The sequence below is a fragment of the Paramormyrops kingsleyae genome, chromosome 21 (assembly GCF_048594095.1).
Source record: "Paramormyrops kingsleyae isolate MSU_618 chromosome 21, PKINGS_0.4, whole genome shotgun sequence".
Classification (NCBI taxonomy): Eukaryota; Metazoa; Chordata; class Actinopteri; order Osteoglossiformes; family Mormyridae; genus Paramormyrops; species Paramormyrops kingsleyae.
In genome coordinates this window covers 3,020,069-3,045,106 of record NC_132817.1, presented here as the reverse complement: position 1 = coordinate 3,045,106, position 25,038 = coordinate 3,020,069, and the positions used below count along the sequence as shown (strand labels likewise).

Sequence of the window (25,038 nt, the reverse complement as noted above, 5' to 3'; positions counted from 1 at the left end):
AAAATGTTTTGTTTGGTAGGAATGACCTAATGCATATGAGTATGTTGCCTAGTGTAGGCATGGCTAGACAATCTTATTGAAATCTGATACAAATTGTGATTTGGTCGTCCTGATGAGTGTATGTGACCATTGTTTGTTTTTTTATTTATTTTTTTTATACCAGTTTTTGTCATAAATTCTTGGTTTTCACTTGAAAAAAAATCTAGTTATACAACAAATTGTTAGTGAAGATTTATGCCCAGTATTATGTGAAATGTCTGTAGCTACTAGTAAAAACTGGAAGCAAAATGTGTGTTAAATGGTAAAGAATACTCACAGAATAAAGCAATCCTACATCATTCTAGGGGCATCAAATGTTGGCTGTTTGAATCTCAGCTCCTGCTATGTATATATTCTCCCTGTGTCTGTATGAGTTTCCTTCTGCAGTCCAAAAAGATGGTTAGGTCAACTGGTGCTCCTAAGCTGCATGTGTTTTGCTGTGTGACAGTGTGTACTGTATGATGGGAGATGTTTTGTCCGGTACAGAAGGGTATAAAATGAAACCTATAATTCCATCATTCAGGTTACCTGCTTTCCTCCACTGCGAGGCCCCAGAAACACATAAATGTTTCGGAAATTCAGGTCCGAAGTGACAGAGTGGGTTTTAATTGCGCTGCCCTTGACCGAAGAAGCGGTGTCACGCGGAACTTTATGTCCGAGGTGGCGGTGACGGGGGAACGAGAAGCGCTGCGCACCAACATGGCGGCGCTCAGAGGCACGCAGATCCTGCTGAGAAGGACCAGCCTGTCATGTCGTCTGATTCCGCGGCGGAATCGGGTTAAAACGAAATGGGTAATACGACCTTTCTGAGCGTTCGTAATATTGCTTACAAAAATATGTACTGGAATTAATAGAGAAACGCAGGGGCTGTTCTAGGATTTGACTCTTTGGCGGCTTAGCATCCTGAAATAAAATGGGACGCCAATGAGTGGGGGTACGAAAATACGGGGAAAATATTTTTCAGGGAGACAGAAATGGGTGAGGCTCCCGTAAACGGATTATTGAACCGCCTATTGATTAAAGTATTTTGGAGTGCATAATGGGATGTCTGTACCTTTATACCAGGGGTGGCCAATCTTATCTGCAAAGGGCCGGTGTGTGTGCAGGTTTTTGGGATAACCTGTAGGTCAGTTGTTCAGACCCAGGTGTGAGGACTCTTCAGCCAATTATTCCTGTAATTAGTAATGCAATTAGGGAGTTGCAGTAAAAACCCACATACACAGCTGCCCTTTCTGGATAAGACTGGCCACACCTGTTTTATACTAATACTCTGGTTTATAGTGTATGTATTGGTTCTCTACTGCAGACGTCTGATTCTAATTTTGGCCCAGACCATGTACCTAAAACATTAGCACTCCAGGTTTAAACTCCTGGCTGTCTAAAATGCATTTTTCACTCGTATATGAGACAAACTGGGTGATATGGGCTCCTCTTCTCTTATCTCCTCCCTCCCCAACCCCTCCTCTCATCTACTCCCCTCTCCCCCCATTCCATCCGATCCCCTCCCCTCTCCTTCGCACAGGCAGCGACGTTTCCCAGCTTTCCTGCCACCAGTTTAGCCTTACAGAACTTCGACATGAGCTACGGTGAACAGCTGGGGGCGCTGTGGCCCTCCGCACGGATTAGCATGTTGTGCGAGCAGAAGTATGGGGCGCTCCTCAACAACTTCTCTGAGACAACGGGGCAGGTGTCGGACTTGCAGATGAAGGGAGCCCAGGATTTTGTACTCTGTGGCATTTCAACCCCTGGGTCGGTGCCCAGATCAGACAGGGCTGAGGCGGACCAGGCTGAAGACGTACTGAAATTCAGCCCTGGCATCCAGTGCTTTGTGTTCCCTAAGTCTGACACCTCCCGCTTCAGGCCTGCCAGGTGAGTGCACAGGAGGCCTTACCTCCCTGCGGTTTAGCTGGCTTGCGCTTGTGTTCAAGGTCAGGGGTAGCGGACATGGTCCATGGAGGGATGGTGCTAGTTTTTTGGATGACCTCTCAATCAGCCAGTAATAAAGCAGCGGTTCTCAGCTCCGGCCCTGGGCACCCACTGCTGTTGGCTGATTGAGAGGTCATTTGAAACACCCATACCGGCTCCCCATGGACCGGGTTTCGTACCGCTGCTCTAGGTGATGCTGTGTGGTTACGCTGCCTTGTTCATTTCCTTCCAGGCCAGACAGTAGCGGAGTTCTGGGATACTATCTGCTGGATGCTGCGTCCATACTGCCAGTCCTGGCTCTGGATGTCCAGGAGGGGCATTCCGTCCTGGATCTCTGTGCAGCCCCTGGAGGGAAGACCCTGGCTCTCCTCCAGACACACGCTATAAGTAAAGCATCCCTCCTTTTCCAACATGTCTGCCTCTTCGTTCACTTGCATCCCACTGTTCACCATTTTCTTGTGAGCTGGGACTCGAGGATGTTTTTTTTCAGACCGCGATATTGCAGATTGCACGTGTGTTTGCAGAGAAGCTCACTGTGAACGACCTGTCAGACTCCCGCCTGAAGCGCCTGCGCAGAATGCTACAGGACTACATCCCCAGGGAGATCTGGTCGGAGAACAGGGTTGACATCACTTCCTGTGATGGCAGGACGTGGGGTGAAATGGGGCGGAGCACTTTTGATAGAGTGAGTGTTGCCTTTAGGTGTTAATTTTAGGTGGTGTTTACTGTGTGAAATGGACTGAGATGAGTGGCTGATGTCCAGTTGGATTGTGATGTTATTTCCCTGAACAAATAAACCGTAATGACTTAAAGGTTGTTTTACAGTGTTTTCTGAAAAATTATTCTGTGTCAGATAATGGGCTTCATCCAAGCACCGTCTTCCAGGTTCTTGTCGACGTCCCCTGTACCACTGATCGACACTCCGTTCTGGAGGAGGAGAACAACATCTTCAAGAGGTCCCGCACCAAGGAGAGACAGAGGCTGCCCTTACTGCAGACGCAGCTCCTGGTGTAAGTGGCAGCCTGTCACTGCCCTGTTCACTGGCTCTGTCAGCCCAACTATGGTCTTCTGGTATCACAGCTTCAGTTCCACCAGGGATTTCCTTCTCTGTCTGCATCTCCTAGCATTTTCATCTTTTAGGTGTTGATCAGAGTTTTAGAGAAAGTCCCCTTCATCTTTGTGAGCTGTAAATCATCCCCCAAGGTACTGCATTGTCATATGAGCCTGTCCTTGCGTCTTTCTTCACTGGGCATGTGTCCGCTGCTGTCCCCAGGGCCGGGATCGAGGCGGCGCGCCCCGGTGGCGTGGTGGTGTACTCCACCTGCACCCTGTCCCAGCTGCAGAATGAGTGTGTAGTGGAGCAGGCACTGCGTGTGGCTCAGGAGGAGCTGGACATTGGCGTCCAGGTGGTGGACGTGGGGCCGTTGTCACACATCTTCAGCACCACCTTCTGCTTCGCCCCTGACCGCCGCTTGGGGGCGCTGGTGGTACCGCACCTCACAGCCAACTTTGGCCCCACCTACTTCTGCAAGCTGCAGCGGGTGCACTAGGCCGCGATCCAGCACCCTTCTGTTCCCCAGCGGACACTCCTGGAGGGGCCCCCTCGGAGAGAGGCTGTCCCGCAAGGCTGACGTGACCTCCACTCAGCCTTACCTTCACTATTCACATTCCGTAGAAGCTGCGGGACTCCTGAGAGTCGGACTGGGCTGCGACAGCGGAGACTCTGCCATTAGTGTTAGCTGCTTCTCGGATAAGCTGGTGAGGGGTACTCCGGGGGCCAGTGTGCCGAACTGTGTCCATTTAGTGTGTATGTACACTGTGGTTTATAAATCAAATATTAAAATTTACTAGTCAGTCGTATGCTGCTTGTATATTCTGAAGCTGGTTTGCTGATGTTCCTCTGACAACCCAGTGGTCAGTAATCCTAGGCATCTTTCTTTTAATTGGATCGTTTATGTTGTTGAGCTGGTAATTTTTTAGTCTAGCATGTGTGTTGTCTGCACTTCCCCATGGTTGCCAGTAGGTGGCAGCAGGAGACAGCCATACTGTGGTGTAGCATTTCTGCTGTTGACAGCTGTAGTCCTGTGGCTGCCGAGTGTGAGCGGGACACGTTCGGAAATCTCACATCCCTCTCACACTAACAATACCTGTGGGCACGAAAAAGTGTGAAGCTTGTGAGAAATCAAAGACTCATGATACACGAGATCACACTGTTACTCTATAAGACACATCTGCTAATTGAAAAGCAAAATGAAAATGTTTTTTTAAATAGTCCAGGCAATTGCTCGTGTTTTTACCCTTATGCACAGATGTAACCATGAATAAATAACCCCCCCCCCCACACACACACACACATTAATTTAATTGAATGTAATTGATACAAGATATGTCCCATTGTATTACAATTCAAGCAAGATGCAAGGTCCCATTCATAAAAAGGCCAATAGAACAACAAACACATTTATCTTTGTATAGCTCCTTCCAATCACCAGGCAACCAGAAGGCAGGCAGCGGGTCATACATGGAGGACGACAGGCAGAACGGCGGGCTGGATGAACAGACGTCATTGGTAGTGGCAACGTCTCATGTAGCAGAGTGTGCTGGACATCTTGATAGATTTCATAGACAGTTCGATGAGTGCAATATGAAGTGCAATGTGCAAGCTCCGGTAGATATCGCTATGGCAGCATATGTAGGAGGGAGAGGCAGGTGGGAATGCAGGCATGTCCAAGAAATGACAGCTCTCCAATCCCACAAGCAATTGTGAAGAAATCACACCGATCCCCACCCAGCTCTACACCTCACACTGTAGGTCTAACTGGGAGTGAACAGTTAGCTAGAGCTAGAACTAGAGTCTCTATAAGCTAAACTATTGGGTTTATGTCAATAGGTCCAGCCTTGTTAAAGCTGCACCATCGCAGCCCTCCTGCTGTGTATCTGAACCTGCATGTCTGTGTACTGTCGGTGTATGTACTGTCAGTGTATGTCTGTGCTGTCTGTGTATGTACTGTCTGTATATACTGTCTGTGTATGTACTGTCAGTGTATGTACTGTTTGTATGTCTGTGTATGTACTGTCAGTGTATGTCTGTGCTGTCAGTGTATGTACTGTTTGTGCTGTTTGTATATGTACTGTCTCTCTGTGTATGTACTGTCAGTCTATGTACTGTCTGTGCTGTCAGTGTATGTACTGTCTGGGTATGCCAATGCTGTCAGTGTATGTACTCTCTGGGTATGTACTGTCTGTGTATGTCTGTGCTGTCAGTGTATGTCTACTGTTTGTTTATGTACCGTCTGTGTGTGTATGTACTGTCAGTGTATGTCTGTACTGTTAGTGTATGTACTGTCTGTGTGTGTATGTACAGTCAGTGTATGTCTGTGCTGTCATTCAGAGTATTTACTGTTAGTGTATGTCTGTGCTCTTAGTATATGTCTGTGCTGTTCTCTGGCAGGCATGGCTGCCCGTTTTCCTTTGTTCCAGCTTCTAAACATCCCACGTCTCCATCCCAGTGACCTCAGCATTTGTGGGTTTATGTTGACCACCCCGGCATAGAGGCGCCTGTCACCTGAGAGGTGGAGGGGGTTCACCCTTCCCTCTCCCCAGTGACTGATGGCGGGACAGGGGGTGGTGGGGGGAGCACTCGTGTCCCTCCGGGGCAATGTGGCGTGAAAAGGTGCATGAACATTAGACGCTGGCGCTCCTGGGAGCCATCGACTCCCCGCTGTCATTAAGCTGCGAGAAAACGGCCTCCCATATGAGGCGGAGCGGGCAGCCAGGGAGACGCCGGCACGCTCTCGGGCCCCACGTGAACATTAAGGACCCCGGAGATGCTACCATGGGCTGTCTTCCCCTCTGCCTTTTATTCTACAGATGAGTGCAGATAATTTTCTGTGCGATTGTGAGTGATTACTGTATTACCACGGTAATAGAAGGAATATTTAGGAACGCTAGGGGAATTAATGACACATAAAAACTATTTCTGTACTGACTGCTTCTGTCAGCTTGCTCTGGCCGCATCTTGTGATTACCCCAACGTATTGTAAATATACATTTCCTGTGGGTTTTACATAAATTTACATTTTTTAACACTCGAGAGATGGGGAGGTCATTAGGGATGAGTCCCCCCCCCCCCCCCCCCCAAGCCTCTCTGGTAGTTCAGCACTGAATGAATTCCTTGGTGTGTGTGTGTGTGTCTGTGCTTCAGATAGTTTGTACAGTGGGACTTCATGCCACAATCTCTGTGAGAGACGGAGAAGTTCCACGTCAGTGACAGAGAGGTGGAAACAAATGGGACCTCCACCCACCACCCTGCCTGGTACAGCCGTCTCGCTCCCTGGGAGTTCACTGGCAGTCCCTTCATACAACAGCACTCTCCCTCATTTGCCATGCAGCTTGTCACCTCCAGAGGGGGCCGCTCTCCTGAAATTGGTACTAATAATTGGGTCTAGCTTTTTGACCATCAGGTTGCTATGAGGTGACACAGTGTGCAGTGAGGGAGGCTGTGGGTAGCAGGATAACCAGTGACACTGATTAGCAGACACTCAGGAAATCCTCTCCCCTGGCAGGTGGTGTCAGTGTTTACACTGCGGGGCACACGTCGAGCATCAGAGGCTGTTTAATTTTCTCCCAGCGTTATTCACTTGGTGTTACAGTGAATATAAACCCTGTTGACTTTTAACACCTGTTCCAGAGCAACACAACTGAACGTGGCTGCTGTGGCATCTTGGTGGCACGTGCTGTCACGTCGCACCCCCAGGGCGGCGCTATTGAGTCCTGCTCCAGCTTTGACCAAAGCTGTGTTTCCCACCTACAGTCTCTGCGTGAGCAATGCACCCTAGGGTGAACCTGCTCCAGCGGCATGGCCTCTTACTGTGCAGTCCACCCCCCACTGAGTGCACGCCGTGTCTTATCTCTGCCACGCTTTATTAACCTATCCTGTGTTTGTGATTTCTGTGCTGTGGGGGGCTGCCTGACGAAATACCATGAACCTGCCTCTAATACCTGCAGAGCAGAATTATTAGAATTACATAAGCGGAGCCGCTGCGACCTTGATTTTTGGGACTACGAGCCTCTTGTATCCCTCCTCCTTCCTGAAGAAACCTCCCACCTGCAGGCAGCTGTTACCGTAGTTTTTTTCTCTCCTGGCCAATGACTCCCCGCTGTTTGGAACCTGAAACTGTCACCATAAGCCAATTATACAAAAAGGATTTTTACCTGGGCACAGGTGCACAGTGTGGTCCAGGAGCACTGCGCTTTGGCAGTGCAGTTGCCTTCCCACTGTATGCAGCCAGTGAAATGGCTCATCCATTCAAAGAGGTGATCATTAATATGATGTGACAGTGTAGTGTGCTCTGGGCGTCTCAAGGTCCCACAAGATCATCCCTGCTGCTGCAGGTCAGCTGGACACATGTACGCATGCACTGTTGAATGCCTCGGTCTTACCTTTCTAGTCTCCTGCCTCTACTAGCATTCATACTTAGATTCCTAGGTGCCCTTTCCTCTGCCTTGCCTGTTATTACTTTTTCCTTGGGTTGGGGGGGGGACGGTGGCTGTAGCCAGCAGCTCATTTGTGGAGGTAGGATACGCCTGTGCACCATGTTAGGCCATCAGAGTGGAGAGGATTGCATCACGAAAATCTCTCCCTCTCCATGGTGCAGTGTGAAATTACAGTGCGGCGGGAGGCTTATGCCCTACTGGAGAGCCTGGTTTCACAACCGACCCCCTACTCCTCCCCACTAACGCTAGTCACAGACAGACCGATAGGGAGTCCCTCACATAAAGTTATGTTAAGGTTGATCATGGGGGGGGGTCACAAATGTCTTATGCAGTGACTTCTGACTAAAGACACACCTTCACCATCATCACCGCCCCCCACCACATCGGCAGACGTGTGAGCGCTCCGCAGCAGTCCTGCGGGGGCCCGCCTGTGTCTCCCGGATGTGTGGATCCTGACTGAAACATCCCAAAACACCCCCAGACCCTCCCCCTACCATCCCTGGCCCCCTCAGCTGCAGTTCCGAGCGTCCTGAAACGGAACGCTTTTGCTCTAAGGAGATTACCCCAAGCCACGATAGCCATGGATTAGAAGTTAGAAAAGAGCCAGATAGAGTGAAACAGGCCGGTCAGCCTCGGCACACATCACACATACCTGTTGTCTTTCGCTCGCTTCCTCTCTCCTTCTCTCCTCTCCCTCTTTCTTTTTATGTGAGGGAGCAACAAAAAGAGTAGCGTATGGCTTTATCTGCCCCTTAATGAAGTTTTTCATTAACAGGGTAGCACCTTTTAAATGGATAATGCTGGGATTTTAAAGTTGGGGGACAGTGTGGAGGAGGGAAAGGGGGGGTCTGAATTCCAGCACTTGGCAGCAAAAAAAAGGAATTTATCAGTAGATGTGGGAGCCGGGCCTGTTAGTGTGCGTCTGTGTGGGGGGGTCTGGCCTCTAAGCTGCTGTTGGGTTCCAGGGGCCCTTTGATGTGTATCTGGGCAGTGCGCTATTAGGGGGATTTTCCGACTTGACAGCTCGGAGAATACGTGGCGGAATCGCAGTGCCAGTGGACTAAAAGAATACTGGAAACAGGATTAGGATCATATTCTGGCAGCCCCTGTCACTCTCTCAATGGGCTTGGCTTGCCTACGGTGGCAGCTTTCATTCTCCGCAGAGCTAAAACCTTTAGTAGAACCATAAAGGGGAGGAAAAAAAGGCACTGATTGAATGGTTTGCTCTGATTTTTGTTCTGGGTCTATGCAGGGGGGCCGGGGGGGCAGCTGGGGAAATTAAAGGGCCAGTGGGTCTTTTTTTGTGTGGACGGATAAGGGAGGGGCGCAAGGATGCCGCTCTCGCACTACAAACTTTACAGCCGGCTCCCTTTGGTCGGCCACGGGGCATCCCTGCGGGGGGGGGGGGAGCCCGCAGAGGCCACCACCATCCCACCCTGGGCTGGCTGTCCGGCTTGGGGTTTCCCCGCCGTGCCCAGCAGTCAGGCCCGATTACGGGGCTTAAATGGCCCCCTATGACAGTCGCTTCACTGCTACTTTGTGTTGCCTTCTGTCGCATAACAAGGGATAATGAGTTTTATTCACATTTTTGATTATATAGCGGAGGGTGTGACATTTTACGACAATGTGTTTAAGCGGACAGCCGTGTGAGAGTGACGCCTCTGCATTGTGCGCTTTTGCCCCACTGCACCCAGAAAGAGCCCCCAGTCCCATTAAGGGCCACTACTACACCCCAAAACTTTCAACGAGGCTCTGCTCTGGTTGCTATGCACTGTTTCTGGGGGTGAAAGTCATTATTTCGATATGTGGTACGTCAGCGTCATTTTGGAATGCTCAGTTCTGAACACCAGGTGGCGCTGAACTGATGGTGATGCCATCTGAACTGCCACACTGCTACACCTTCACCCTACCTCACTGGCCATAAAACCGGAGAACTTTCTGCGGCCAGCCCCTCCCGGCTTTCCTGCGGCTTCGCTGTAGGCCACGCCCAAAGCCCTGGGTTTTCCATCCTGTGCGTCCCGGATTAGTGAGCCGACCCCTGCCTTGTTGCTGCTTCTGACCCCTGAGAAATGAAATGTGTAAACGGGATGAGGTCACGGCCGGCAGCGCTCGGTGTTTTATTACGTCGTGGGGAGGCAGCAGATGTACCACGCAGCAGTTAATTTGGAATTAGGTGTACTTCCCGTCCCACGAGAGCACAAAGCTCCCCGCACCTCATCCCGCGTCTTTTGTTACACGTCCCCACGAAGGTGTGTGGCGGGAAGGGGGGGGGGGGTTTGTTTTGGCAGGGCCCCCGAGCATTCTCGTGTTACGCTGTCGTCCCATCGTGAGGGACCCGCGCGCCGCTAAGCCAGAAAGACCCTGTTGCTGTTTTCGCCAAAGCGTCACGGGAGCCGGGCGATGGTCTGAAACGGACTTTCCTGAGTCGGGTGTCAGAACCGGACCCGGTTATTGATGGCACTTCCCACCTCCTTGATAAGTGGTGTGTTGCGACCTTTTGGTGGAGGGGCAATTGCTTTTGCAGGGGGCGGAGTCTCGGCTTCCCCGGCGCTGTGGCTCATTAGTGGGGGCTCGGCGTCAGGGGGGATAGGGTGTCCTACAGCTGCCCAGCCCTGGCCCACAACAACATAGAGGTCTTTTAGCCTGGGAGGTCTGCACCTGCCCTGGAGACAGAGCCCAAGAAAAAAAGGCTTATTAGGGAAGGTTCGGGAACTCCATGCACACAGCTGGAGCCTGATGGCACTCCTTCAGATCCCAGCTGCAGTTCATACGTAAATGTGGGCAACCTGCAGGTCAGAGTTAGGGAGACTGAGCACTAATGTGAGGACCGTCCACCCTGCACTATGTACTGAATTGCTAAATCTTTTTATTTGCAAAAAATCCAGCTCTATGCATGAGTAAAAACGCATCAGCTAAGCAATTATACCTACCAATTATAACAACAGGAACAATAACAATAATAATAACAAGGAGCATAATAATAATCTGGGAGTCCTGGGAGTGTGCGGATGGCCAGCTCCCCGCTGGAGGGAGGTACTCACTCATGCACCAGCTGGACAAACGTAACCTGCTGCCTCTCCCAGCGGCCCGCAGGCGCAGCGCTGAGCTCGCACTCTTTGTGTGGGACTCGGAAGGCCGCTCTAGATCATGTTTTTCCCGTGCGATCCGTGAGGAACTTGCAGCGTCTCCCGGGCCCCGAGCGGCAGCTCTGCGGTGATTATGCCGAGGCAGATTCTCTCTCTGAGCATCCTCTTCCGGGTTCTGCGACGTGGCGACTCAATCAATTAGTGCTTAGGAACGCTGAGCGTACGGAGACGCGGGCGGCCCGACGCGTTCCTGCGCCGTCAACAAGCTGCCCCCGGAACGCGAGCGTTTGGGGGGTGGGGGGGGGTAGCAGCAGCCTGTTTATTTCAGCGCTGCTTAGGAGCGCTTTGACAAACCACGCTGTTTAAGATATAATAACGGGATAATCACTGCCCCCGGCTCTCATTCTTCACCATAATAGGCTGCTTATTCACCGGGGACGGCTTACGTCCTTACATGTATTTTATTTCACAAGATTATCTCGCTCTTCTCCCCATCCTGCCTTCCCACTCTCTGCCGTTCACGTCTTTGCTCCCTCCCTTCCCTTCCGAGCGACGTGATTCCTGTAATAGGTTTTCCGCCGCTGATTTTTATAGTTTTATGCACCACACACAATAAGTACTGGTAGTGTAGAAGGATCAGAACAAAGGGACGTTCCTACGTGGGACTGAAATGGGAAGAGGGCTTCGTGGGAGGTGTGGGGGTCTCAGACTCCCTTTTTGCTGTTCATTACCCCACTGGATTTATCCACTTAATTGTTGCAATTAATACGTAAACAGATCATTATTCCGCACGAGGCCAGTGGCCCTGAACCTGCACTAGGATATCCATCACGGCTGGTCATTCCAGGAGATTCTGCCTGCTAGTGTAGGGCTCCAAGATCAATGCGATCAGGAATAATAACTTTAACCCTCACCTGGTTTTCCCTGGTAGCCATGTGCCCTGCTTAGGGGTCGCTGGGAAGGCACTCGACGTCACCTCTGCTCCCCCAGCAGCTCTCATGAAGCAGCTGCTGCACATCTAGTTTAGCGGATATGAACCTGTGTTAGGCTAGGCTTCGCCGCAACGGGGGGGGGCTGTCCCTCTCTATCAGAGCTCCCGAATAAAATCTTCCGCTGCTACCTGGCTGCTCAGCGCTGGGGGACAGTTTTGCTTTTTCGTCACCGCGTGCCCCGCCAGCCGACAGGACCTCACCGGCGACACCGACGCCTTTCAGGTGCCAAACAAAACAACCCTTTCACAGTACAGCAGGAGTTTGACTGCCTGCGATAAAGTTACATAATGTAGGGAAATGGGGCCTGGCACGCAGATCCCAAATCTCACGGAGGAGGATGAGGGCCAGGCTGCATCAGCATCCTTTCTCCCGCGCCTCCCGCTTTCTGCTGCATAAACGCTCATTATTCCCCTCCCGACTCGCACACTAAGTCCTCCATGCATCGTCTGCATTTCCACTGTCCATTCTTAAGCGCATTTGCAGCACATTTATCTCTTTAATGTAAACCAATTTGGCTATAAGGCTGCGTGGCAAGCTGGCCGCCTGCATGGGGGGGGGGGGGGGGGCTCAGATCCAGTAGATGCCTATGGGGGTGGGGTGCGGGGGGGTCACTTTCACCTGGAGTCTGAGAATAGAAACACCTGTAAAGGGAAGGAAAAGAACGGCACTTGTCCGGAAGACGTGACTCCTAATCCAGGACACAAGCGGGGAAGCCGCAGTACATTAAGGTCATTATTAGGCCCCTCCTCCCCCAGTGCCGTCTGCCACGGTGCACAGCCGGCTCACTGAACAACGCCGCTGCCGCTTAGCCTCTGCTTTCTTATTTTAAACGAACATCAGCCCTCCGTTAATCTGCCCTGCTCGCCCCTTTTCTGCAGGTTGTTTCCTTGACCTCCACCGGGGGGGCTAATGGCTGCAGGAATGGGTATAAAGAGTCGTGGGAATGGCCGGCGGCGCCGCCCCGCTGGCTGCCCTGATTCCGCCGGCAGATCGTGGCGGCTGAGTCGCGCCTCCATCACCTGGCAGGTGGAGCCGTGCTGCGTTGTGCATTAGCTCTCATAACCTTCAATCCGATGGGGCCGTTAGGACACTCTGGCTCAGTTGCTTGAGTATTACCCCTGAAATTGAACATTTGGGTGGAATCATCTCCGTTTAGTTGGATGGACACAAGATGGAAGCCACACTTATTTGCCATGATAGCAGGACGTAAACACTCTGCTGTTTGCCAACGTCGTGCACAAAAACTCTCCCCCAGGCTGTAAATAACACTACTTAGTAAAAAGCGTTTCACAAAGCTGTAATTAATAACACTGAATTGCGTTCCATTCTCGCAGCCATTACCAAAGTTATCTGCCACTGCTTTACTCATTACATTTAATAAGTTCTCAATCAACAATCAATGAGCACTGGAGCTTAAAGGAACAACCTTGTACCGACATCTTGGTTAAAGAGGGCAATCTCTCCCACAAAGGTTTATTTGATTTAACGGTTTATTTCTCTTTCCGTATTTGTGTCCGAGACACTGATAGTGATGGAGGACGGTGTGACTTAACTCCATTTAAAACGTAAATAAAACCGCTAGTCTTTGGCACTGCGCTTAAACGTCATTGACGATTATTCGCCTAAAACACAGACAAACCCAGTCCGGCACTTTATTAATCGTGTGGTAGAGCCAAGTTGGTGTATTTTGTCTTAAATGGACGTCAAATGTGGATTAACGCCATAGTAAGTTAAGAATGGGAAGATCATTCATGAGAACCAGAAAAAGTTAACCGGCAATTGATGTAAACTGGCTAAAGTTAACGTGTCATACACCTGATACAATAACAATAAACTGCCCATTCGTGTAAAACAGCAAAAGTTAACGTGTCAGTCACGCTGTCAGTCACCTGAAGCAGTAACAGTCACCCAGTCAATTACCGGAAACAGTGAAAGTTACGCGATATTATACCGGAGAGAGTGAAAGTCAACCCCCCTAAAGCGGCCACCGCTTCAGTAACGCATCCTGCAGCAGTTAACTGCGGCGCAGCCGCCCTCATGACCGCGCTTTCCTGTTAACCGCGCTGCCTCTTAACTGTTATGACAAACGCTGTTGTCCTTCTCTCTAAATATATCTTTGTCAAAGTAAAAGTGTGTTGTTTATTCTGTATTAATGAGAAAGAAAACACAAGTTACATAAACTCCTTAGTGCTAGTCCGCTATAATTACATGGTATGGTGAAGTGTCCTATTCCGAATGTACTTGCACACGATTCATGTCTCATGCCTCATTCAGCACATTGAATGAACCTGGTGAAAGCTGTCATGGCAGCTGGGGCCTGACAGCTCCGCATGTCTGCATAGTGCCTTCACCCATCATGACTGGAGCTCCGCTGTTTCTCGGCCCAGTCAAACAGGTCTGGCCTGCAGCCAGGCTCTCACTGAGGCTAGACGGTACTCCCATGTGAAAGGCGGATGGTTGCCCGAAAGGAGTGTCTGTTTTTACTGGTGTACAGAGTGTGGTTATTTGTGTGGACCAGTGGATGGAAATGTTTTTCTTTTGTGGTGCTGTGGGTCACCTCTCTTTGTGTATCACTTGTGGGTACAAAAGTGTATATATTCTTTTGTTTTGAAATGATTGCCTTACTGAACAAAAACATGACTGACAACAGACAAAAACAAACTTGTGTCCAAAGACCTTCAAATTATGCTTTATTGAGTACTTTTCTTTTACAACATTTTACTCTGAAAACCTACTTTGTTAAGTTAGGAAAACCTTTTGAGCTCAAATAAATTTCCACCCCATCACACTATGAATTTGTCACTTGGTGTGACGACCCTGTGGTTAACCATAACGATTCCTCCCTATGACCACAGTCACAATGGAAATCAATAGAAGTACTTACAGATACATCAAAGTTGTATTTATAGAGTTCAGAGGGTAAGGTGCAGACTGTTGCCAACTCAATACAATCTTACTAAGAACAGCTACAAGATCACCCATCCAAATGAGTTTTCTCCATCTACAACCACTGATGACAATACATTTCCCTTATTGGATAACATTTACAGATAAAGATTCTTCTTCTTAATTTACATATAAAATAATTTACATAATTTTAGTTGATGAACGCAGGGTCCTCGACAAGGAGAAACGGACACAGAACAGGCATGGCAGGATAAGACCTGGTTCCAGGAAGTGCTTCATAGGGAACTTCCTGTCCCCAGAGGAAGTGCGGCATTCAGCTGTCCATCAGCCCATAAAGATGGTGCATGGAGCTTCCAGAGGGTTCTCAGGACTGTGTGTAGCCATAATAAGTTTATAATCTTCATTAACTTACTTGGTTTTATATGACTGTGACCATAATTGCTGCAATAATTTTTGTTTTTATATCCTTAAGTCCTTTTCCACTCGATTCCACGAAGTGATACCAAACATGGAGGAGATTCTTTTTGTGCAATAAATGACATTTACGTGTGACTTCAAAGTTATGCACAGCTTAATATGATAATGGCATAATTTGCTGTTACCCCAGGCAAAATGTAATTAAGAGCTCGCATATTTAGTACTGAAATTGTTTTCTCATTACCAAGTCATTCTCCATGTAAGTGGTTTTAATCCCGGCTGTAAAACAGATAAATTAGTTACATTTAATTAGACAACCAGGAAATACATGGCTTGGATTTATGATGATGCGTTCAACAGATATGCAGCTAGGCTGGTTTTTCAGTATAACAGGACTAGAAATTGTGTCCTCTGGCTTAGCCTAACTGTATTTTGGGTCTGAATTCCCTTGATATTTAAATAATTGAGTCGTTTTTTTGTTATGAACACGGGAGAAATGTCTCAAATGGGGATATATCTTCTTCATGGAAGGCAACACTAACTGATACTCGCTAACCAGGAAAGGAGGAACAGACGGGACTGGCTATGTACAAAGCGGAGGGGGTCCTAACTGAGGCCTGGTCTTGTAGGCTACGACACAGAGATTTAGTGAGAAAAAGCCTCATGAAAAGTAGCTAATTGCAGAGCAGAAATAATAATCATTCTTTTTAGAGGGCAATATTCTCAGCTTTCATAGCAATATTTTGTGATCATTAATATGTTTGCGTTATCAGATGAAATAGAGAGAGTGTACAGTCAGTGCAGAAGGGTGAGGTTGAAGACAATGAGTTGCGAGACTGGGACAGTGTCCTGGATCCAGTTGCGAGACTGGGACAGTGTCCTGGTTCCAGTTGCGAGACTGGGACAGTGTCCTGGATCCAGTTGCGAGACTGGGACAGTGTCCTGGATCCAGCTGATAGGCTTGAGTATTTGGGTATGAGGCTGGGGGGGGGGGGTCGGTCTGGCTGCCAGCTTGGCCACCGTCCTGTGGGGTCAGTTGGGCAGTGTGTCTAGGCCCAGAGACGCGGCGTGCTGCTTGGCACGGAGTCGAAGGTTCTCGATGCTGGTGGTCTTGCTGTTGAGGCTGGGCAGACCACCTGAGGCCTGGAGCAGCGGGTTGTTCCAGACCTGCTGAGCATGGGACAGGGACTGGTAGTACGGCTGGCAGGGCAGCGAGCCCAGAGGCGCCGGCATGTTGACATTCATGCCCAGGTAGGGCACAGAGGAGGGCGTGCCCATGTCGAAGGACGAGTAATGCACCAGGTTGTTGGTGGCAGCCATGTGCTGGCGAAACTGCTCCTGCAGACGGAAGAGGCTGAGCGGGGAGGAGGAGTATGAGTGGTTCTGCGCTATCCCACCATTTATGCCGCTGGAACATGGGATGGCCGGAGAGCCAAGCGGTGAATCTGTGGGGCAGAGAGGACGACATGTATGGATCACATGGAGATGATTCTTGAATCGGTGTATGGGCAGTAAGGTGGACCTTGGGTTCTAGGTTTTCAGATGGTTATTCTTTAGTTCCCCTGAACAACATACTGCATGTTACCAGCACCATAAACATTATAAAATGGATTTATTTGTCAGTTGTTTCTAGTTAGTTACTGATTTTTTTGCTTGCAAAAGCCAGGTGATGTTGTTCTAGATTCATGACATAATGAGACACAAATTCACAGTGATTGTGAATAGAGGATTTTCACTTTCACATTGGAATACGCATACATCTACTGTATATGCATGGATATAAATGACGCATGTGACAGGGTACACCCCAATTATGATGAAAGGGCAACATTGATTATCACTCTTGTGGATCATTCTGAGTGATGTGATGTGATGTGGATGGGGGGGCTTCCCTACCTGCTTTGGGGCTGAGCCTTTTGCAGGGCGGCGACTTGTGTCCAGGCAGCAGCCCCTTGTCCCCCTTGGGTTCCTCTTCCTTGTCTGTGTTGTCCTCTGTGGCCGATTCGCTGCCCGACTGCTCGGCCGAGGTGACGTTAACCTCCACGCTAAGCTCTGCCGGCAGGGGGTGCGGAGGTCCCTCTGCCTCGGAGGGGGACGAGGTGGAGGAGGGAGGCGTGTGGGCGTCGGACGTGCTGGCGGCAGGAGGCTCGCCCTTGACTTCCTCCAGTGCGCCCTCCGTGACCTCCTTCTGCTTCTGCAGCTGCTCCTTCTGCAAGCTGCGCTGCTTTTTGCGGAACTTGGCACGTCGGTTCTTGAACCACACCTTGGGGGAAAGACAAGCTTTCGAAGTAGGTTCAGGCTGATCATTACAAATGTTCAAGGAAAAAAGGGCCCCTTTTTAAATCACGTCTTCAGTTATACTGAAGCATGACAGGGGATTTCTCTGGCAGGGGAAAAGGGCAAATGGAAGGGAAATGAACAGCAACAGGTTCTGAAATGGCCTTGTTTGTCTGTCAGTCCCAAAACTTATGAAGTGATTGTACTGTTCATCTTTTCCGATTTGCAGTTATAATGACATTTAGCCTAATATCACATTAAAATGACAATAAACGTAAATTACCAGTATTGAGCACAAGTATCGTTTTCGATAACACGCAGCTTTATGGTTGAGATCTGTCTTGTAAGCGATGTGTTCATGCAATGGTTAATTCTGAGTTTAACGAATTTATTGAAATGCGAAAAAAAATCGGTAAGAGGACGAAATGTTTGCACATAGAAGTTCTGTATCACCCATACGGTTTCAGTTCCGCTTTTTGCGTAGCCTGTCACGTTAAATCCGTTTAAAATCCCGTAAAGCTTCCCTCTTGGATCGCTGCATACCTGGACTCTGGCCTCGGGGAGGTTGGTGCACATGGCCAGGCGCTCCCGCATCACCACGTCTGGATAGTGCGTCTTCTGGAAGGTCTTCTCCAGGGCCTCCAGCTGCTGAGCGGTGAAGGCCGTGCGGCTGCGCCGCTGCTTGCGATGCTGCGACCCGTAGCGAGCTTCCAGGATGATGTCTTGAAATGTGCAGCCGTTGGAATGGAAAAAAAGACGATGGCCAGTTTAACGAAGGGGTCTGAATTGTCATCCCATTTAATCTATCTGTGTCTGTGTGACTGGCGAAAATATTGATTGAATCTAAAGATACGCTCTTAAAGAGTATTCAAACGTGCTTTAAACAACTACGTTTTGCTTTATAAAGTATTATTTTGTAATATTTTATATTCGGAAATCATTAATAACATTTCTTATAAGAGTATATAATATGAGTTGTTTTGGTATTGGATTATTTTTTAGAACATGAGTACACGTAGCAGCGCGCGTGTCTAAAAGTCTGTACAGGTACCATGCAGGAATATCTGCTTCATCTCTGTGCTGGCATCCCTGACAGGGACATTCTGTTGTCCCTTAGTGTGGCCTATCGTTCCGGGGCTGTGCAATGTCTCTTACCAGCCAGTCTCTCCGCCAGGGTGAGCGCGTGCACGGAAGGCCGGTAGTCGGGGGCGTGCTGCGCCTGCTGCGCCGCCTGCTGGTGGAGGTTGTACATTGCGCTCAGAGAGTTCATGGCGTGCAGAGAATAGCCGTTCACCCCGTAGTGCTGCATGTCGGCCGTTACCTGGTGGGAAAACGCTGCTTTAGAAAGCAACAAAGTGCGTTTGAAATACAGTCATCCTTTAATATCCCTTCCTTTAACCGTGGTCCACAGCAGGGCGCCGTACTTGCGTTTATTAAGCGTAGTTTTAAGCTTCTAAATGTGGCTTAATGTTTGATCTGTAAGGTGTGCTGACAACACCAAAAGCAACTCGTTTGATGATTAATAGAATACGAACGTAAGCATTTTTGTTAATGTTGAAATTAGAAAGCAATTTGTCATCGGAGCGGCGTAACTGCTTTTTAGACAAATTATGTTTACTGTTGTTAAACCGCCTTTATATGTCATTAAGCAGGAGGGGAAAGTGATCCTTGCCGACAGCGGTTTCAATTTACCAGACCCAAGACAGTCTTCAATTCACAGTGTTAATCTTCTTTGTAACAAATAGATCTTGTGCCCAGTCGGTAGCTGGTACATAATTAAACGCCTTTATTTATATAATGTTATGTGTACTCTGGGGGAAACGTATCTTTTTTAAATGCCAGTGTACTAAATGTGATTCGTTCAGGATTCCCCTAGTTGTATAGTGCCTCCTACTGGAAGCCCGAAGGTTCATTCGACCTCTTCTCTTTCCAGAGCTCGCTGAATCTGTCCCACACTTATCAGTGCAAACCAGTCCCCCGTGAACCGTCCTTTATTCTGCACGAGGCTCTGAATGTAATGTCACTGACCTGCGTGTAATATTGCCCGTTTCTGCTTAAAATGGGAACTGTCGCCAATTTAACTCTGCGAGTTTTGCGGACTCCAGAGTGCCAGAATAATACTCGTTGCTATTTCCTGAAAAATCAACGCGTCTCATTTACAGTTAATATAGAGCCCCCTCGTTAAAAAAAAAAAAAAAAGGAAATAAGACGGAGAAGTTAAATCTTGTCTCAGACAATACCGTTATCCATTAACATCCAATTATTGCTTAGCTGAATCCATTAATTACACAGGATCCTAATTGGGATAATTACCTTTCTTTAAGTTAATGTAGTGTGACTGGTGTTTTTTGTGAGAATTTAATCACTGCATATCCGTTTGATTGTGGTTGCACAAATCCCCTTGATAACATTACTTATAAAATCAATGCATTAATGAAATGCTATTTGAAAATCGTATTAAGTTCAGCGTAAAAGCGGCTATCGCCAAAGACATGGTGCCAAGATGAAATCAATGCTGGCATGACGCCTGCGAGAAATCAAGTGTTTTACAATAGGGCCATTACGGGCAGCGAGTCCGGCAATAAATACATCAGGATACACCGGGCATTGTAGAAATGTGTGTTACACTTAAAACAAAATGTTTCTTTCAACCGATAATATATTTTTTAGTTTTAACTTCGGAGTACAAAATTATACGGGTAGTGTTATAAAAATAACACGAACGTCGTCGATATTTTAATAAGTATTTAGAAAAAATGTTTTTATTTAATAAAATATCGTTATAGAAAATCGCATCTTCTGCTAGTCTGTATCCTGGAGTGCGGTACATCTGAAATGGGTTTAAGATACAGATGTTAAAATGTATAGCTGCGGGTCATTGTTACATATGCATTACTATTGCGGTTCTTGGCAAGAAGAAATATCTTGGAGCCCCAATCACTTGGACTGTTAGAAGACCGGGAGGAAAATGTATAAATCTTCAATGTCCGTCAGGTGTCTGGGGACGGCAGCCTGGGAGAAATGCCGGGGATTGTGCCTTAAATTGCAAAATTGTAAAATATTTTCTGGTTTTAACGGAATACATTTATGTTTCACGCGTGTTTCCTTTTTACTTAAAGATTTTTTTTTGTTAAATTACATTAAATCATTGTTTAAATTGTATGTTAATTTCATTTTATTTTTACTTGGTTTTTTTAAAGATTTTTTAAAAAAAATTTTTTTTTACAATGGCCAGAAATTAAAGCACATTTTGTCGATCGTACGCTATTAAAATAATGAGAAGTGCGCTGACTTGACGATGTAATTCTGGTTCTTCAAACAGGATTAATATACTATACATATCCTAGGGTAGAACGTCTTTTATTTTCTATATTAAAATATGTATTTAATTCAGCTTTTGTCCCACAAGGAACTTAACATTTAAATAACCTCATTTGTATTAATTGGCATATTTTTCCAGTTGCAGGTGAAAGATAATTACAAATGTCCCACGGTCACTTAAATGGGTTACAGAAAATGGCACTTTTATGTGGTTACGGGCAAATGGATGTCCTGTAATACTGTCATTAAATGTCATTTAGCGTGGGAAATACTTTTAAAATATTTTTGCGCGCTTGTGTGTGCAGCAGATGCATATAAGCATTTAGATTGTGTCCATCTTGATTAATTCAATGTTTTATTTGGGAGTCAAGCGGGTTTCCAGCCCAGTCCCCAGGGCTTTCGCAGGGCGCTCCCGTTTCAACAATAGCCAGCATTTGTGTGCCTGAATTTAACAGCAAAAATGTCAGTAGAGGTTAGAGAAATTAGGGCAATCGCCTGAGTTAAACACAACGGGCAAAGATTATAGGGAACAAGGGAAAATGATAACCATTTCCTGGAAATACGGGCACTCCAATAAAATCCATTTGAAACACTATAGCTACATACAAAAACAAACTAGGTGGTACTGGGTTGCTTTGGCTTCATTTATAAGAAAACCACGTCGCTGATATTATGCTAATTGAATTTTAACCTGTAATTGCACGTTCGCATATTTTCAATTAACTCTTAGTGTCCACAGATTGACTCCTCTGGCCCTCTACTGCTCAGTAATTGAAGTATATTTTAGTGTTTAATTTACATGACTGTGGGACGCAGAGGAGTTGCTCTTTATTATCACTATCAAAATTATTTATGATATTACTAATAGTTATAATTATGCCAATCGCTCATATTTTGATTTGATTTCAAGAATGTGTATTGTTGTTGTTAACAGCGTTTATTTCACCTTTTAATTACACGTTACCTATCGTTATTAATATGTTTACAAACACTGAGCTGCGCAGAGATTTGCCTTTTTAAATGTACATGAATACATTCGTGATTTGAAATGTTTTGCCAATCAATGTACGTGATTTAAAGTATGTGGCGCGTGGTCCCAGACGCGCCGGTATTTTAATGTTCTCTGGCGTTTCCTTCTCGAGCTGTACAGTATGGATAGTTTTCACGGATTTAATGTGCTGCCAAAGAATATTTGAGGCAGGGGATCTTTTCGGCGCAGAAGTCCACTTTTGAAAATGTGTATATTCGACTGTGCGAGAGAGCAGTGCGTTTGAATGACACCCGCGGTGCACATTTCTAACCTATTAAGTCCCGGCAATGTCTGATAAATGTGATCATAGCGCAAGGGGGAATAGCTTAATTCGCTTGGACAGAAGGTACTTTGCTAAACATTTACTTTGCTCCCTAAGTATTTGAGTTGAATGGGATCCGTTCTCCCTCTTTTTCTCGCGGCCCCCCATCCCATTGCCCGGGGCCTGCGCGTGGCTAAGATGTATGGGATCTCTGCTGTAAAATATGCATGTTGATCCCCATTTGGGGTCTCCATCTAATGGAGGCGCAAATAGGTTTCGACTGCGGGGCCCCTCATTTATCATCAGCGCTGACACAGACGTACAGTGGACTCTATTACACTGGTGTGTGTGTGTGTGTGTGTGTGTGAGGGAGAGAGAGAGAGAGAGATTGAGTGAGTAAGTGTGAGAGAGTGTGTGGGAGTGTGTGTTCATGCGCGCAGCCCAGAAGCGCGTGAATCACTCCAACCACATACCACATACAGGCAACGTTAAAAGGAAAGAGACATGTGTAACAATTCACTACTTTCACAGGGATATTTAGTCTAAGAAGTCTGAAGAGATGATCAAATAATATTGACAAGGGGAACTAAGACGAGATCATATTGATATTTAACACAAAAGGGCACATTATGAATGTAATGTGTCCGCCATTGTTGTCCATTTATCCATCCATACTTGCTCTGGGCGCTGTCTGTATGCCCCAGGGTGCAGCCAGCCGTGCTGTTCGATTATTAAAGCGTCATTATGTAAATTGGCATGGATTTACAGTGCAAGTCTTTGATCTGACTAAATTAGGAAAAATGTTATTGTTAAGGGGCCCCGTGGCCGCGGGCGACTCGGCGGCATATCTGCTGTTCGCGTATTTGTATTCTGAAGTGTCAATGGCAGCCAGGCAAGCGCGTGATTAGTGATTTCCAAGGGAAAGGGGCAAATGTCACCCTCATCGCTATCAAATTAAATGCTTGTCGTCTTTATTGATACAATTAGTTACAGTCCATCATTTTTATAAAACTAATGTACTACGTTTCCTAATCCAGTGCTCTCTGTCGTTACATAACAAATAATTTAACAATTAATAATATTTCAGTGTTTACGATAATAATTTGATTGTGCCGTAGCTACCGTCTCTCCTTTAATAGCTGGAAGCAGTACTTAGAAAATGGGTTACGTGTCATCTAGTCAACACGCTGAACAGGGACAATGTGACAAACTTATGTCATCACGAACCTGTGACAATTTTTCTACAAGAAATTGTTTATATAATGTTGTAATTTTTAAGATAATTTGCACTTTATTAAAAATGCAATTTACCAAAAATGCCTTAATGAAGGTCATTGGAATACCAAGCCGAAGTAGTTTTAGAACCGATTCATAACTGTATTACTTCACTTATACCATCTGTTGTCTTGATTTATGTCCTGTAATAAAAGCATTTCGGAAAAGTAATAAAAATATTTGTGCTGTTTACCCAGCTAAAATATATAAGTAGCAATATGTTACATATAATCTTCATTTGCGCGCTGTTTATTTAAGGTGTCCGGGGTAGGTCTTCGGCATTTTTTAAATAAAAATATACATAATATGTCGGTAAATACCAATTATTCTGCCGAATAAAAAATCCAGTACCTTACCACAGATATAATGTATACAGTGTATTTTAGTAACTTTTCTCTGTCATGTGAATTAATAAAATAATCGTACTTTATAAGACATTTTAAATAAACATTAGGGTAATAGTTTTATATTGATTTTTTTATAAGACAAGATTTTTTAGGGTGAACTCGAAATCAATACCCATTACGAAAGCAACCTTTTTTTCTAAATACTTGCTATATAATTTATCCGTGAGAGGAATTCTTGCATACCTTTATAACAGCATATTTTATAAAACTTTAATATTTGAAATCTTATTTTTACCTTTGCTTAGGCTATCTATTAGGGGAAGTAATCCAAGAAGTTCTTACCTGCTGAAACTCTCTCTTCTCACCGCTCTCACTTCTGTGCTGTTTGTATCCTTTTCTTATGCCGAACGTCGCTCTGGTGATAAACCAGTGGGATTATTTTCCTGAATTATTCCTGAATGTTCATTTGCTTTTACACGTTGGCAAGTCCATCCAGAGCAGCAGTCTCTCAAGCTTTGCACTCTGATGCTGTGCGTTTCTCTATCCGGTGGTTTTGCGCGTCGCAGAGGACAGGAAACTGCCATCTATCGGCCTTGGGATTGAGGAAGGATTTTAAAGAGCGCTTCGTGAGGTCATGCTAGCCTTCGAGTGGTCCTTTGCTCTGTCAATCAAACGAGGGGGGACATTTTCCTCTCTTCTTAGACGTCTACTCCATACCTCTGCTTAAGTTCTTAAATCATCTGTTTGTAAATACTGATCTCAGCGACATCCCTGAAGATGCTACTAATACAAATTTACATTTACGAACGAAATTAAGTCACCTGCCGCGTACACGCGCGTTAAGCATCACTTTGAGAATTCTGTGCAATTCCTGGGTGTCGCAACTGTTCTAATTCAAGTCTTCGTTAGACTTTCAGTTTACCAGGGATGTATACTTGCAAGATGTATGCATTTCCACGTTTCCATGCTGTAAATCATCTAACTCATTGTTTTAAAATGTAAATCTTAAATTTTACATATACAACAAAATAAACAGAATATGTAATTATGATATTAACAAAACTTATTTTAATTTAAAGAAAAATATTATTTTAAAATATTGTGTAATCGAGGAATAACATTAGGTATTTTCTGTTTAAATTATTACGCACCATGTACAAGTAACATCGGTTTCTGTTATGTTATTATATAAATGCAGAAGTTGGATGCATAATTCAAACCAAGCCTCACGTTCCAAGTGATCTGTTTGGGACGGGATTACATGGTTCCCCTAAAGTCTTCAACTCAGGAACAAGCATTTGTAATCTAACCAACTTTTTTCGGCCAACACTTAACGGCGTCACAACTTTTTTTGCAGGTACCTGTGCTTTATATGATAAAACGTGGCGGACATCAATCTAATAGATTTGTTCTGGGCGATGCGATCGCGTTTGTCTTTTATTCGGTTGCATCCTTCACGAAGAGGTAAATGTAAATTATATCATTTTGTAAACAAATCTTATTTAGATATTTGCAGAGTTATTTGGTTACATTTGTCATTGTTAAATTCAGGTATATAATGTGTATATACATATATTGCTATTTGGTAGTTACATGGTTCCAGGTCTTTAGTGTATAGTGAGCTGAATAACTCATGCGTGCGTTTTATTTGCTTTTCGGCTTT

At 46.3% G+C, this 25,038-nt stretch overlaps 2 protein-coding genes across 3 annotated transcripts; one reads left to right on the top strand and one right to left on the bottom strand.

Moving 5' to 3' along the window:
• Positions 1-662: 662 nt before the first annotated feature.
• On the top strand, positions 663-3,825 carry nsun4 (NOP2/Sun RNA methyltransferase 4). The gene is made up of 6 exons (XM_023815826.2): positions 663-831; positions 1,562-1,908; positions 2,198-2,352; positions 2,490-2,650; positions 2,851-2,975; positions 3,239-3,825. Exons 1-6 carry the CDS (start codon positions 691-693, stop codon positions 3,513-3,515), a joined length of 1,206 nt encoding a protein of 401 aa, XP_023671594.2. The 5' UTR covers positions 663-690; the 3' UTR covers positions 3,516-3,825.
• Positions 3,826-14,201: 10,376 nt separating this feature from the next.
• dmbx1a (diencephalon/mesencephalon homeobox 1a) lies at positions 14,202-24,385 on the bottom strand. 2 transcript variants are annotated; one of them, XM_023815934.2, is made up of 5 exons: positions 23,718-24,385; positions 18,296-18,461; positions 17,684-17,862; positions 16,760-17,126; positions 14,202-16,308 (listed from the first exon to the last, which is right to left on the bottom strand). In XM_023815934.2, exons 2-5 carry the CDS (start codon positions 18,447-18,449, stop codon positions 15,896-15,898), a joined length of 1,113 nt encoding a protein of 370 aa, XP_023671702.1. In that variant the 5' UTR covers positions 18,450-18,461; positions 23,718-24,385; the 3' UTR covers positions 14,202-15,895. The 2 variants fall into 2 exon arrangements, with proteins under 2 accessions (XP_023671702.1, XP_072560369.1); XM_072704268.1 differs by lacking the exons at positions 18,296-18,461; positions 23,718-24,385 and adding an exon at positions 18,192-18,276.
• Positions 24,386-25,038: the final 653 nt, after the last annotated feature.

Bases quoted from the DNA above. Each gene is read 5' to 3' on its own strand.
- dmbx1a (XM_023815934.2), bottom strand. From the start codon at position 18,449: ATGCAGCACTACGGGGTGAACGGCTATTCTCTGCACGCCATGAACTCT. The intron at 17,863-18,295 runs GTAAGAGACATT...GCACATTTCAAG, and splicing joins CCTGGCGGAGAGACTGGCTG to ACATCATCCTGGAAGCTCGC. The intron at 17,127-17,683 runs GTATGCAGCGAT...CTTTCCCCCAAG, and splicing joins TCCCCGAGGCCAGAGTCCAG to GTGTGGTTCAAGAACCGACG.
- nsun4 (XM_023815826.2), top strand. From the start codon at position 691: ATGTCCGAGGTGGCGGTGACGGGGGAACGAGAAGCGCTGCGCACCAAC. The intron at 832-1,561 runs GTAATACGACCT...TCCTTCGCACAG, and splicing joins ATCGGGTTAAAACGAAATGG to GCAGCGACGTTTCCCAGCTT. The intron at 2,976-3,238 runs GTAAGTGGCAGC...TGCTGTCCCCAG, and splicing joins CTGCAGACGCAGCTCCTGGT to GGCCGGGATCGAGGCGGCGC.